Here is a 14,122-nt window from a genome sequence, read left to right on the forward strand (position 1 = left end):
GGGAGGACCATATTGGAGTTGATGGCAAAATGAAGTCTCTGAAATACCAGTAAATTTTAAACAAGTATCTGACTCCACCAGGAAGCTGAAAATGGATAACCAATTGATATTTCCAAATAATGATGGAAAACATGGCAAATCATCATAAGAGTGATTCAGAAGCCACAAAACAAGTTCCTTCTCAGTCCTGTAGAAGTCCCGTGTGTTGAGCTGAAAGAGGCGATTATAAGGAAAGGCTCCAAACTAAAATGATCAACAGAAATTGCGCAAACATCCCTCTTTCTGTACGGCCCAACCATGAAAGGATAACACACTCTCGTGTTGCCAGAAGAGAGGGTTGTGCTAATTTTTCTAAAGCATTTCTTCTTAACATGGTCCAGTGCACTCAGGTTAAGTTTTGTATTTGAGTTGTTTTAATGTTAATTTGCTTGAAGGCTTTTGATACATCTTTACCAGGGTCACCAATAAATATGACCGAAAATTACGCACAACAGGAGAATTGCGATTTCACAGTATGGAATAATGAGACGGCCTGAGGAAGTCAACCATATATATTTCTTGGCGTGACATGTTGGCATGCTGGCATCAGCTGAGTTAAAGTTATTATTTATTGCTGCTTTGTAGAATAGCGTGCGAGTTTTTATACGTTTTAGTTGGTGCATAAATGACATAGTGGCGCTATTTTATTTAAGTTAAACATGCAAGTCAAATCAATCGAAAGCGGAACTGATGTCATGTCATGTGAGCGCAGTCCGGACATGTTTAAAACGCGCACTGTTTACCTTTCGCTGTAGTGGAAAGGCTGACTGATAAAAAAAAAATGTATTCTCTCGGTTCAGAGAGTTTAATTAAACAAGCGAGGTAAGGACTCGGAAAGTTTGGATTTTATTCAAAACCTTTCGCTCTTGTGCTGCTTTGCTAACAAAGCTAAAACCAGTTAGCCCGACTTAACTTCCTTGTTTTGGGTACAAATTTTATTGTATTTTTTTAAGTTTCAATTATTAACGCTGCTAAAACTTGAAACGTATATTTTGTTTATATTTTATGTAGCCATTAACTGAAAAACCGAGGCTGCAACAAGAAGTAGTCAGCTTCCTTCTTTCCCCCCCCGTAACATGTTAAAATGAAAACATGTCGCTAAGATGGAAATCAGTATATTATTATTTACTAGATTTGTTTTGGAATGTAAAAAAGCGTTTTTACCTGAATGACTTATCAGTGAAATGTGATCTGGTATGCGAACACCCTGGGAATGTCATTATAATGTCAGTTGTTTTGAATATTTTTACCATTTTTCCCTGAAACACTGAAGAGTTATTTGTGTAACACGGTGCAGATATGCCCCAAGCGGTTCCATTATTTGACTCAAAAAGTGAAACTTGGTGTAAAGATTTAGATGCAAATTTATTTTTGTTTCAAGTATTGGCCCTTTGGTTCTCGTAGTCGCTATATTTTAGCACAATACAGCTAATCTTTTGAGATTTGGAACTGTTTTTACCCTGAAAGAGTCTTAAATCAGTGAGTTTTTAAAAAACAAAAAACAAACAAACAGCAAGGTAAGGAGAACAAAGCACATAACACTTTAAAAAGATTCCAGGAAACAAAGTGTTAAAAATGAATGAGCTAAAAATAACATTTAAAAAAGTCACTTTATTGCAATAATTCAGCCTTAGTCATAATAATAAATGATCAGGTTCTGGTCATTTATTATTGAGTGAAAATGAGTGAAAGCCTGCAGCAATATTGACATTTCTTGGGAAGTTTGGTAAAATGTCAAAAAAACTAGACGTGATTCAAGACTTTTTGTGCAGCAATGTGAGATGAAGCCTCGGTGTGCTTTGGTTGTTTTCCAGGGAGATTCAGGAGACTGAGCTGCAGAAGTTTTACAGCCGCCTCGTGAAGCTGCTCCAGCTCAAGGAGCTCGGTCATGAGACGGTGGACTCGCTGCAAAGGCTGCACCTCATCCTGTCCGCTAATAAATACGCCAGAACGTAAGAGGCCCTCCTCGTGATCTTGATACTTTTTTTTACAAGTATTTGTTATAATAATTTTGATAGGTCTGATAACACTGTAATAATGTTTTCAGAAATCCCTTATTTTTTTCCCGAAAGCCCAAACATGTCATGACGCTGCTTTAGGTTGGGTTTAGCCTTTGTCTTAAACTAAAAACATAAAACATTGATTTGCTTTCTCAACCACAGACTAAGGATGCAATATTTTATTTAGACAAATAATCTAGTCGGACATTTTTGAATGACAGCAATGTCTAAACCATGAGTCTGCAACCTTTACAATCTAAAGAGCCATTTTTACCCTTGAGTTTAGCTAAATAAGTCATTTAAATCTGTAAACGTATATATATGCATACACACACACACACACACACGAAAAAGTGTTGTCCCTGCTAAACAATCATCATTTTATTCCTGTTTTTCTTTTTGATTATTGTAAAATAAAGACAAACACAACACTTTTTGAAAAAAAAGATGGATATCTCTTTTGGCATTTACAAAAACGGGTAAAAAAAAAATCAATAAATAAGCTAAAACACATACTTGCCAACCCAAAGACAAGAAAAACAGATTTAAATGTTTGTCATTGATTTTCTTGTGGAAAATGAATGTAATTGTGCCATAAGAACAGAAAAAGCTGCTAAAACCTCCATTTGTTTTTAAATTCATATTTAAAAACATCAGTTTGATTCTTTTTCATTTTAAGCTATTGTTGAAGATCTAAAGAGCTACTGGTGGCCTAAACCACTGCAGATCCAAAACTTAAAAAGCGTTTAACAATCTAAAAAGCGTTCTTTGTTAAAAGAAAAACATCCCGTTTAAAATTTGTCTCAATTAAAAGAAATAGGAAAAAAAAAGTTACTCTACCTTTAGCAAAAAGAACAGGCTTTCGGGTCACTCTCTCTTTTTAAACACTCAGCGTATTTAGCCAAGTTAAATAAATCACTTAATTTGGCGGCTGCTTCTGAGTAAAAGTGGCTGAATAGACGTTTTTCTGTTTAGTATAAACGTAGAATTTAAAGGCAAATACTTTGTGTTGTAAATAACATTTTCAATTGTAAGAAGATTTTAATGTATTGGTAATCTTTCTTTGTAGCGGTAGTCCAAATCTGTATCAACACAGTAAATCAGTCCAGGGGCAACAAACGGCTGTAGATCTCATCCCAGGCAGATGTGATGGTTTATGATGTTTGATGGCGTCTTTGTGGTCCTCTGCAGCGCCTTGTTGTCTTGCCGCCGGATCACACCAGGAGGTTTATCTTTCAACAAGTTTATCTTTAGCTTTTGTGCCTTTGTGACAAGAGTCGTGAGGTTTGTTTTCTACGGGAGGCAGTCAGAGATGTGTGAATCTGAAGCTGGAAAGCCTTTTCCCGGGGGTGTCAAACTCATTTTCGCTTTGGGCCAAATTAAGATCATGAATGCTCTTAAAGGGCCGGTTGTGCCATAATAATGTATTGATAAAACCTGCTTACCGACTGTTAAAATATCATTGAATTCTTAAAGTTAACTAATATTAATGAACATCTTTTCAGTCCCTCCAGGATTTTGTTATACTGTTTGTAATTTTTGCAATAAAATCAAAGTGTTTGTGGGACTAACTTGGAAATATTTGCACTTATTTATGATGGTAAAATTACTCGCTGTAGAGATCACGGACCATAATCTGATATCAATTAAGGCTGAGGCAGCTGTTTAGTACAAATAAGGAAGTTTTTGACCATTTTTGAGAAAAATCTGCAATAAACTCTCAAATATATATTATCTCAAAGAAGTGTGGGGATTTGTTGATTTTGCGTGAATTTCCACAATAATTCTCAAGAAGCTGGAGGGACTGATTGATGTAATTTGGCAGTAAACAGAAAAAAACAGCATTGATTTGATTGATAACATAATATTTAAGCACACTTAGTGTTTAGTCTAGAATCTAGAGGGCCACATAAAAAGCTACAGTGGGTCGGATCTGGCCCACGGGCCTTGAGTTTGACACATGTTTACTATGAAACTCTTTGACTTCTTCTCTGATTAACGCTTAACATATTTAACTTGTACTTTTTTAATTTTTATTTTTTATCCTTGCTGCTCTGCTGTTTCTGTTGTCACCAATCAAAGGCTGCCCTCAGATCTCCAGCAGAGGCTGCTGTTGCTCCTCTCCTCACCCTCAGAGCAGCTCCAAGTGCTGAGCTCCGCTCTGCTCAGGGAGACGCCGCCCTCTTCTGGTGAGGAGCTGAACAACATCCAGGAGAACGTCAGTCAGCTGAACACGCATGCTGCCGCTCTGCTCGTCTCGCAGGTTTGCAGGAAGATAAAAAAAAGAATATGCTCAGAATTTAATTTTATTTGTGAGCCACTCCAACTATTGCTGAAACGATTAATTGAATTAGTCGCGATTAATTGATTACTAAAATAATCAATTAATTAATCGATTAATCATGAACTGGATTAATCAGACTGAACAAAAGGCGAGCTGCTAAAAGAACAACATAATCAAAGCAGTAAATAAGCTTTGATTATACATTTTGCATTTAAGATTAAAAAAAAGCTTTAATATGTTTTACCCAGAATTCCTAGAGTCGTGAAGTTTCAGCTTCACCTGGTTCAAATTCTGTAAAAAAGAAATAAAGGACTTCTAAGCACCTTTTTCTATCCAATTAATCAGTTAATAAAAAAAATAAATACATGCATTAACAGGTCAGCCCTCCACTGTATTATTGATGTTAAGTCAAGTAGAAAGGTTTGAGCTTTTCACATTTTGATGTAGAAGTAATTTTGTCACTGCAGATGCATCCTTTGCTACAAGTGATTCACTAAAAAAATGCTGTCATTGCATTTCAGGGAATAAAATGTTTATTTTCCTGTTTAGGAAAGGAATAAATTATTTTATTAATAATTGCATCGCTTTACTTGCATTAATGTATTTCCAACTTTGCATAAGGAAAGTTTAAGTTTAAAAAATCAGCATAATGTGCCAATTTTTAATCCGATTAATCAATTAATCTTCATAGTTATTAATCAATTTATTGATAACTGAAATAATTGATAGTTGCAGCCTTAATTTCCGACTTGTTTTTCCGCTCTGCTTCGGCTGCAACAGGCCAGATCCAGGACGGATTTGAACAATCTCTGCGCTCAGCTCGTTCACGGTCTGGAGGGCCGGCCGTCTGACAGGCCGACTCGCTCGCTCATGTTCACCCTGCCGGTGCTCAACAGCATCCTCAGGCTCAGCCGAGAGAGCCTCACCGAAGGTAACCAGCGGACGAAAAGAGGCTCCTCAGTACTCTGTATTTACGGTAACTTGTGACTCATATCCTTCTTTTTCACCTCCAGAACACGTGACCATCCTGAATAAAAAGTTTGTCGACTGGCTGCGCTACGCAAGCATCTTGCAGGGGGGTGGAGCCTCCTTGGGAGGGTTCTTCACAGGACCCAGGTCCCGTCAGGTGAGCGATCTGGACCCAAGATGTCCCCGCGGAAAGTTTGAAAACTTTGTGTTTCAATCCATGTTTTGTTTGTCTCAGCCTCTGCCCACAGCAGAGCTGGATGGCTCGGTGTCGGGCGACTTCTTCACCGTGCTCTGCGTGGGCCAGGGATTCACGGAGGACCAGTGGATGAATGTCTATTCGTTTTCCATGCTGCGCCACTGGCTCCTCACCTACCACTCTGTTTCCAGCGGAAACAGCACAATGGACGCTGGTATGACCACAGATTGTCATCTTACCACCACAAACTTTAGTGTATTTTAAATGGAAGTTAGGCTTTTATGACAGATCAGTAACCTTAACCCTAAACCAAAGTTCCTACCTTGAAAGTCTACAAAAGGGTGAAACTGGATTTGATCATATTGGATTTCTTGATAAGTATGGAATAAAGTTTTGAGTTTAGACTTATCCCATTAGCTAAACGATTAAATTCAGATTTATTTATTTTTTGCTAATAAAGGACTTGTTATATTGATTAAGAGTTAATATTTGCTTTAAGATTGCCTCGCACATTAGTTTTTGTCTACCAACCAATAAGACACATCCGTTTTAAAAAGTTACGGCTCTTTTTGCCTCTACACCTGTAAAACTGAACCCAAGGTACTTTTCATCTTGAGAAACAAAGATTTGGGCAATCTGTATTTACACTAGAATAATCCAGTCCACAGTTTTCTAAATATTGTACATGTTTGGTGATGTAAGATAGCAGCGTATGCCCAAAAATCAACATTGAGTTGTATTGTTATTGGTGGAAAAACCTAATAGTGGAGCCCAAATAAGTCAAAGTTTGAATCCATAATGTCCTAAAAAAAAAAACGAGGCCAAGACTGAAAACAAAGAGCTGTTCTGCCAGAGTTTGGCAATGGATTGGGCCAGTCCGTTTCCCAGTTAGTTTATCACATAAAAATCTTATTACAATCTATTGAACTTTATGCTTGGAAAGGGACAAAATGGGAAAAAGTTCAAAGACTAGGGATACTTTTACAAGGCACCTTATATGTGCGACTGATGTTTTACTGCTCAGCGTTTCAAACTTTAACGAACAGGCGTATGCTAACCAAATGGGACTTTGTTCTTTATAAAAGAGCCTCCTCAACCCATGAATCACAGAGGTTACTCAACCTTCACATCGCTCATATGAAACAACCTGCCTTTTTTTGTTTTGTTTTGATCATCTCCAGCAAACAGGCTGCAGCTCAGCCTCTCCCTCTCCCACTCCTTTTCCAATGGTAAGACATGAGGATTCACGGATGCATGCGTTCACATCTGAGAATTATTAACTCAACTAAACTCCCAAAACGTTTCCTCGAGGCAGCTCAACAAATTTGAAATGCTGATTATGAATCCCAGCTGCACCTGACCCTAACAAACAATCCCTAACAAAACACACCACTAGCTTCTGATCTCTAACCTCCTCTGTCTCTGCTGTCCATGTTGGATAAATTGCAGTGATTGCACTTTCTTTCAGAGAATGTTGTACTAACCATTTCATACCTCTGGAGTCAAATATGTTATATGTTTAAGAGTTTTTCTTTGTGAGAAATGTAACTTTTTAGTTTTGTGCTAAATATTAGATGTAGCATTTAGGTTGTGGTGGTAATGCCTGTTTAAACTTGTCCGCGCATCTTTAAAGATTCTTAAATTCGTGTATCTAAAATTTTATTTTTTTAAATGTCTTATATTAATTAAAAATGTATGTTGGCTTTCGATACGTTTTACATTTCGTCGTGGCAAAACTATTTAATCTTACATATTATACATACTTTTTTTTTTTTTGCCTCGCGGGATTTTCCGTCAGGCAATATTTTGAGTCGCCTGCTGACGTGACTCGAGGCGGTTCAAGTGTTATCGCTAAATAGCTAATACGTTCTTGCTAGATAGATAGCTTTTTTCCGTCTGGCATGGGAAGGTCCATATCTTTTGTGGACGAGGTTCGTTAAGTATCAGTTTTACCTATTGAAGAATTTTATTTCAACAAAGTGTTTACTTTGGAGAAAAATACAGCTATACTGAAGCAGGGAAAAAAGATTTAAGGGAATGATAATTAATGTCTTCGACCAAAGTAAGAATGTGACAACATCTATTAATAATCTCACAAGTCGTACTAATTTCTTCCTTGGTAACTTTCTATTCTTTTTATTTTTGTATTTTGGCAATTTTCTTTTGTGTGTTCTGATGTGATACAAGTCTTAAATTTAATTCATAATTATCTTAAAAAGTCCTAAATTTGAATTGGTAAAATCCTGAAATAATTAAATCTATGCATTTAATTGTCCAGGAATCCCAGCTCTTTAGGCATTTTTCATGATGCTTGTTCTTGATTTTTTTTAAGCTGTTTTTTTTTCTCTATTTATTTGGCTGTGATGTACTGTATATATGACATTAAAGTAGCTAAATAAACCAAACTTTAGTGACATTTAGATCATCGCCTATGATGGGTTGTTTTTATCGTAAAAGTTGAGTCAGAAAACATGTGTGGCTTGCAAGTATGTTTTTATCCATTAAATTTGAACTGATTTGGTCACATTTTAGCCACAAACTTCACATCTTTTTTTTTTTACTCTATGTGACAGAACACAAAGTTGCTCATTATAGAAAGGAAATGCATATAATTTTCTTATTTGTCTTTTTGTTTTGCTTGCAAAGTATTTTAACATTCTGCTTTTCTTTATTTGTTTGTTTTCTGGACCTCGATCCAAGTGGATCCAAAGCAGTCCAATCCAAGCTTCTTTTCTTTCCACTCTTTAATACCTGACCCTGCATGTTGCAGATGATCAATCAGAAGTGGACGGATCAGTGGTTTCCATGGTTTCGGCGACGTCCTCCTCCAGCCGCCTTCTTCCCCCAAAGGAGCGTCTGAGAGAGAAAGCGTTCCAGTACTGCCAGCGCCTGATCGAGCAGTGCGATCGCAGTGAGTGAGCTCCACCAGGAAATCCTCCTCTTTTAGTTCGAATCGTTTAAGCATGTGAGGCTGAACTCCGGTGTGAATTTCTCTCTTTCCATCAGAAGCACAGAAGAAGTCGGACACGGAACTGCAAAAAGCGGTGAGATTTTGAAGGTGTAAAACCATGAAAAGGTTTCATGAAAAGAAGCTGGGCGATAACTCTACTTCATTGATTTTTGAAGATTTAATTATTGGGAAATCTGGATATGTTTTTTTTTCTCCACCAATGAACTCTTTGGGTTTCCATAGTTCATAGTGACGTTAGCCCGACCTTTATCAAAATATTCACAAAAACACATCACACCACTGCTGTTTGTGTGCTGACTGGTTCCTCTCTGTTAGTGCATGGTGGAGGCCGTGTGCATCCTGGACTGCGTGTGCGTGGAGGACCCCTCCATGGTCTTCCGCACCTTCCCGTCCATAAAGGCTCTGTTCAGTCGGCTGAGCTCGGATTTGTCGTATGCCAGAGTCCTGCTGCCCATAGCGCAGTTCTACCTCAACCATGGTGAGCGCTGAAGGCTGACTGAAATTTACTACACATTACCCTCAACAGTGGTCAGAGCTTGTTAATAATTAAACAAAACAATAAAATCATTCACTGAGCTTAAGTTGGTTTTTGTTAGTATTTATTACTACTTCTGCAAGACTCGTTTTATTTTTGACGCCAGATCCTTTATGGTAGATCAAAAATTTTTAATCATACAGTCTGATTTAAAAAAAAAAAAAACGTGAAAATTGTGGGAAAAGTGTACAGACTCTGCTCTGAATGCTGTCTTTTTGACAACTTTCTACTGTTGATTTGAGAGCTGCATAGAAACCACAACGCGGTTTATGTTAAATATGGAGAAAAATCCACCAACAACTACAAATTTGTTTATCTGAAATTGAATAACGGTAGATGCGACCCTGAATGTGTGTGTGCAGGTGAAATGGCAGCCGTGGACTGCGAGTGTGTGTGGAAGTTGGTCTTTGCCCACTTTCCCGCTGAGCTCTTCAACGACCCTTTCCTCGCCCACGAGCTGCTGCGCTTCCTCCGACAGAACCTGGACGGCCTGCGGCTCCGAGCTCCTGAGTTCATACGATTCCTCCCGAACCTCCTGAAGGTGTCGATCCAAAACCCAGGCATGCTGCATCCCCCCGCGTGGATCCCTGCTCACTTTCTGACCCTTCTGTGTGTAGTTTTTAGCATGGGATAGCTCAGCGGTTGTGGATGACTTTGTGGATCTGCTGCCCTCTCTGGTTACTGAAGGAACTGCGGTGGAGATACTTCACACGCTGCTGGACCTGCCATGCCTTTCTGCTACACTCGTCTTGCAGCTCAGGTTTACAGACACACAAACACATTCAACGCTGGTTATTTACCCCCGTCTCACTTGTTTCTCCATGTGCGTGCTGCAGGTCCGTGTCTTTGCCCATCTCGGAGTCGAGCAGCCGAGGCTTGCTGCCGCTCGACGCATTTCGAAACCCCGCGTTCAGAGGACTTTTCCTTTTTCTGCTTCGAGTGGAGACGGGCTCAGGTAGTGATGGACTCGAGATATGTTGGGAATTCTTTCTCCACACTTACATAATCCACACGTGTGACAGACGGGTATGAAATCTATCTGAGCAAACAGTTAAAAAACTTATGATTAATGGTTTATTAGGTTAAAATTAGTTCCAATCTATTAACTAATAACGCCCACTTAAACCTTCTTTCAGTGTTGTAGTTTGGCCGCCATCCAGGAGAGGGCGGCGCTGGTCATCTCTAAGTGGAGTCAGTTGATGCAGAAATAAATATGGCAGGCCCATACCGGAACAGGAAAGAGAAAGGGGCCAAACAGAGTCCAGTGTGGGACTTAAAACGCCCTTACTGCGGTTCTGTTTTGAAACATGAACAAGCTTAATGGCGCTCGTTCAGCCGGGATGCATGACGGGAACAGCATCGACTTCTCAATAAAAAATAACGGATGTGGTATGAAGGCGAGGATGTGAAGACTGAATAGCAGAGGGCATAACAGAAAAAAAAAATTACATAATGGGAACAAAACACGATCCTAATGAGCAAGGTTGATTTTTGGGTTAAAGTGCTTCATGAAGCAGTTTTAACTTTCTTTCAAAGGCAACCACAGACAACACATTAACAGAGAGATGTTCACAAAGAAGTACTGTTTCACATATTTTATTCTTTTCATCGTTTACATTTCTGTTCAGCAGCTTGAGACGTTCCCATTTTGTTATGTTTCATATATATGTCTAACTGTAGTAATATGAGAAACCCACAAGTTTCTGTTCATTCAGTCAGTATTTAATGCAACAGCAACAAAAATAATGTTTACATTTTCTTATGCTTTTTTTAAATTCAGCATATCATGACAAATTCAGCCCTTTATGATATGAAAAGATGATTGACCCTTTTGATATAAGAGAAAATTAATTTTTTTAAAGAAAATGACCGCTTATAAATTAATTGTTAGTTGATCAGATTAACTCGATAATTGTTGTTGTTTTCAAGACTTGTTATTTCTACACCGGTGCTTGGTAATAAAATTGTGTTTTTTTTCGAATTGATTTTGCTTCTCTTCTTAGGTCACACCATCGACCGGTTGAGCACGCTCCACGATCTGCTGGCCGAGGCGGCCGACTGGCCCAGAGTGGTGCGCTGTGCCCAGGTCGTCCCCGTGCTGCTGCACATTTATTTCAACACGGTTGTTACGGTAGGGACAGAGCGCATCCCGAGTTAACATTTGGAGCAGACAGAATAACATCGTTGTTGGTTTTCAGGTGGGTCAGGAGAAGCTGTTGGCTCACCTGATTCTGGTGATGCTGGAGAGGAGCGGCCTCCTCCTCGCCATCCCCACGTACAGCAGAGAGATACACAGGTACAACAGGAGACATTCCCTAAAGGCTCCGTCTCCGTTTCCCCGCCTCCTTATTCTCTCTCATTGCTCCTGCAGGGTGTTCAGCTGCCACCTGCTGAGGCTGTGCAAGCTCCGCCCCTCTCTGGTTGTGGACCAGTCACATGAGCTGCTGGAGTTTGCTGGGACAACGGCGAACGTCTACAGCAAGGAAGAAGTCTACACTCACGTGGTAAAGAAAAAAGAACAGTTTTGGTTCTGATTAAAAATGTTTCCAATCATGTTTTTTTTTTTTAAGGAAAAAATCACTAAATATAGCCACATAGTTGCTAAGTTGGCAACAGTCAAGTGTAGAGGTAGACATTTATTTTATTGTTCATTTATTTTTAAAATGATCTTATGGTGATAATTTGGATTTGTTGTCTTGAGGAATTCAAAATAATGATGTTAATTTAAAAAACCTTTCAGTATTATCAGAATTATATATTTTTTTCCCACTGTTTGTTTCACAAGAGCATCAGTAAATATCAGTAAGTTTGAAAATGCGTTTAAACGCAATTACTGTGTGCAGCTTCGCAATATAAATCTCACTTATTAAAGTAACTGTGTTTTAGAGTATTTTCTGAAGGACAATATTTGTTTGTGGCGCTATTATACCTAAAAAAGGAGTAATAAATAGTTTTTTCATCATTTTCATCTGCGTACGTACAGACCTGACTTGGTGGGCGGGTCCGTCACTCAATAGAAATGATAATAAAACGTAATAGAAAACGCTGAGCTGTTTTTTTTTGTGTTTTTTTTTCGTTTTGTTTTTGGTCGGCAGGTGTGGGTCCTGGGGGAGTACCTGTCGGCGGCGTCTGACTCCCGCTGCTCCGTGGCGCTCATCACTTCCTGTTTTGAAACTTTGGAGGCGGTGCTGTTTGAGATAACCTCGTCTGCCCCGCCTCCTGGAACGGTGTGCCCCGCCCCTAAAGTCATCACCACTTTGATGAGCGCGCTGGCTAAACTGGCGTCGCGATCACATGACTTGATTCCAAGGTGAATAACTTTTTTGTATGCGTGTGTTTTATTAGCGTTCCTTTCAGAATAATGTAAGGTGATTGACTGTTTCTGTCTCTCGGTAGGGTGTCTCTTTTCTTCTCCAAGCTAAGAACTGCAGCCAGAAACGGCTCGGTTGCCTGGTGCGCCGACGAAGACGACCTCGTTGCCATAGTAACCCGTGGTGAGGAGTTGTGGTTTCTGCTGAAAGCCCCCGGTGTGGCTCAGAGCGTCCTGACCCCGCCCCCTCACGTCCTGACGCCACGCTGGCACAGAGACACGAACCTGGCCATGCCGCTGCAGCTCCGAGTCCTCACCAGGCTCACACACTCACAGTGACTCACACACACACACACTCTCACAGTGACAGACACACACTTCATTCTCCTGCACTGGCACTTGATATGAATTATCTGAACAACAAAACACCTTCATTTTGAAATTAGATTTTTTTTTTAGTAAATAAATGAGATTTAGTGATGTTGTAAATAACTTTAAAATAAATAAATAAATAAATCTCACTGGTTTTTAAAGTGTCATATTTATTACAATGATTTTACTGAAAAATAGCATTTTTACAAAAAAATACTTGATTAAAAACACACTCACACACACTGTGCTTCACTTCCTGAGTCAGTGGTGTCTTAAGACAGTAGCACATTACGGTAGAAAATTCCTCACTTGTGGTTTTTACTGTTCTTGTTTAGGCATCATCAATAAAAATCAACATTTTCATGAAAACCTGCATGCTTAAAATGATTAAATCGACACTGTAAGCCAGATTTAACTAGTTGGTTTGATTAAATTGTACATTAAATGACACATCTGTGAATCGAAAAGTGCTTGTGAATTTAAGTGCGTCATAGTAGCAAAATAACTGGCAATTGCAGTCCAGACTACGTAAAGAGTCTGAATGCAGTGGTATATCTTTTAAAATGACTACAAAAGTTTTGATAAAATCATTTCAAAGCTTTTTTTCCACTTTTAGCACAAATCAGCTGAAAGAAAAACAAAACAAATACAAAAGCTTCATAAACCTGGTTGCATAAATGAGCAGAGCATCGGTCTGATCATTTCTGTATTCGCTCTTCGAGATCTGATGAAACTTAAATAAATATCAGCTGTTCTAGTGAAAGCAATCTAGCTGGTCAAAGGTATCAATCAGGAGAAGGGTACAGAAAAATCCCACCAAGAAAACAGACTAAAACTGGATGATTTTCCAATATGCACACTTATGTAACTGGATAATTCAGATGTTTTTGTTTTTCAGTCAAATACTACAGGATATGCAACATGTTAAATTTGAATATGAATAATTTATCATCGTCTCATTTTATTTGCATCGCAGAACACACTTTTTATATCCACTGCAGTCCATCTTGAATTTGCCTGTACAATTTAAAACCTTTCCTTTCGTCAGTTCTCTGTGACGCATCTTTAATGATGCCAGATTGGAGTTATTTACCCACGACATGTTACCATAGCAAATTATGTCAAATTAATTAGCGACACCTTCACAAACAAATAAAAATCAACAACAAAATTACAATCAGACGACATTTATCCTGAGAGCAGCTGTCGATCCACATCGGGCTTTAAGTCCGTCTTCATTGCTCCCCACGCTCTTAGTCCACCTGATGAGTGGACTTTTAACCAGAAATTCTCAGCGAAACGCAGAGCATATCCTTAAAAGAATGCCTCCCTAAAACTTTCACCTTGAGATAAAGTCAGTAATTAAAAGTGGTCGGTAAGTTTTGGAACCCCAAAACGAGCAAATGGTTACAGTTACTGTGAAAAAATCTTGAGATATATCAGATT

The 14,122-nt window shown here is 38.9% G+C and overlaps 1 protein-coding gene across 3 annotated transcripts; it reads left to right on the top strand.

Moving 5' to 3' along the window:
- Window positions 1-731: 731 nt before the first annotated feature.
- On the top strand, window positions 732-13,839 carry ap5z1 (adaptor related protein complex 5 subunit zeta 1). Of its 3 annotated transcripts, XM_028041899.1 has the most exons (18): window positions 732-861; window positions 1,854-1,991; window positions 4,122-4,302; window positions 5,104-5,254; window positions 5,337-5,449; window positions 5,528-5,702; window positions 6,670-6,717; window positions 8,259-8,399; window positions 8,495-8,532; window positions 8,775-8,937; window positions 9,357-9,535; window positions 9,612-9,754; window positions 9,831-9,949; window positions 10,998-11,125; window positions 11,193-11,290; window positions 11,366-11,498; window positions 12,090-12,304; window positions 12,391-13,839. In XM_028041899.1, the coding sequence occupies exons 1-18, from the start codon at window positions 821-823 to the stop codon at window positions 12,641-12,643; spliced, it is 2,457 nt and encodes an 818-aa protein (XP_027897700.1). In that variant the 5' UTR covers window positions 732-820; the 3' UTR covers window positions 12,644-13,839. The 3 variants fall into 3 exon arrangements, with proteins under 3 accessions (XP_027897700.1, XP_027897701.1, XP_027897702.1); XM_028041900.1 differs by lacking the exon at window positions 6,670-6,717; XM_028041901.1 differs by lacking the exons at window positions 732-861; window positions 1,854-1,991 and having other exon boundaries at window positions 3,920-4,228.
- Window positions 13,840-14,122: the final 283 nt, after the last annotated feature.

The sequence above is a fragment of the Xiphophorus couchianus genome, chromosome 16, assembly GCF_001444195.1.
Source record: "Xiphophorus couchianus chromosome 16, X_couchianus-1.0, whole genome shotgun sequence".
Lineage (NCBI taxonomy): Eukaryota > Metazoa > Chordata > Actinopteri > Cyprinodontiformes > Poeciliidae > Xiphophorus > Xiphophorus couchianus.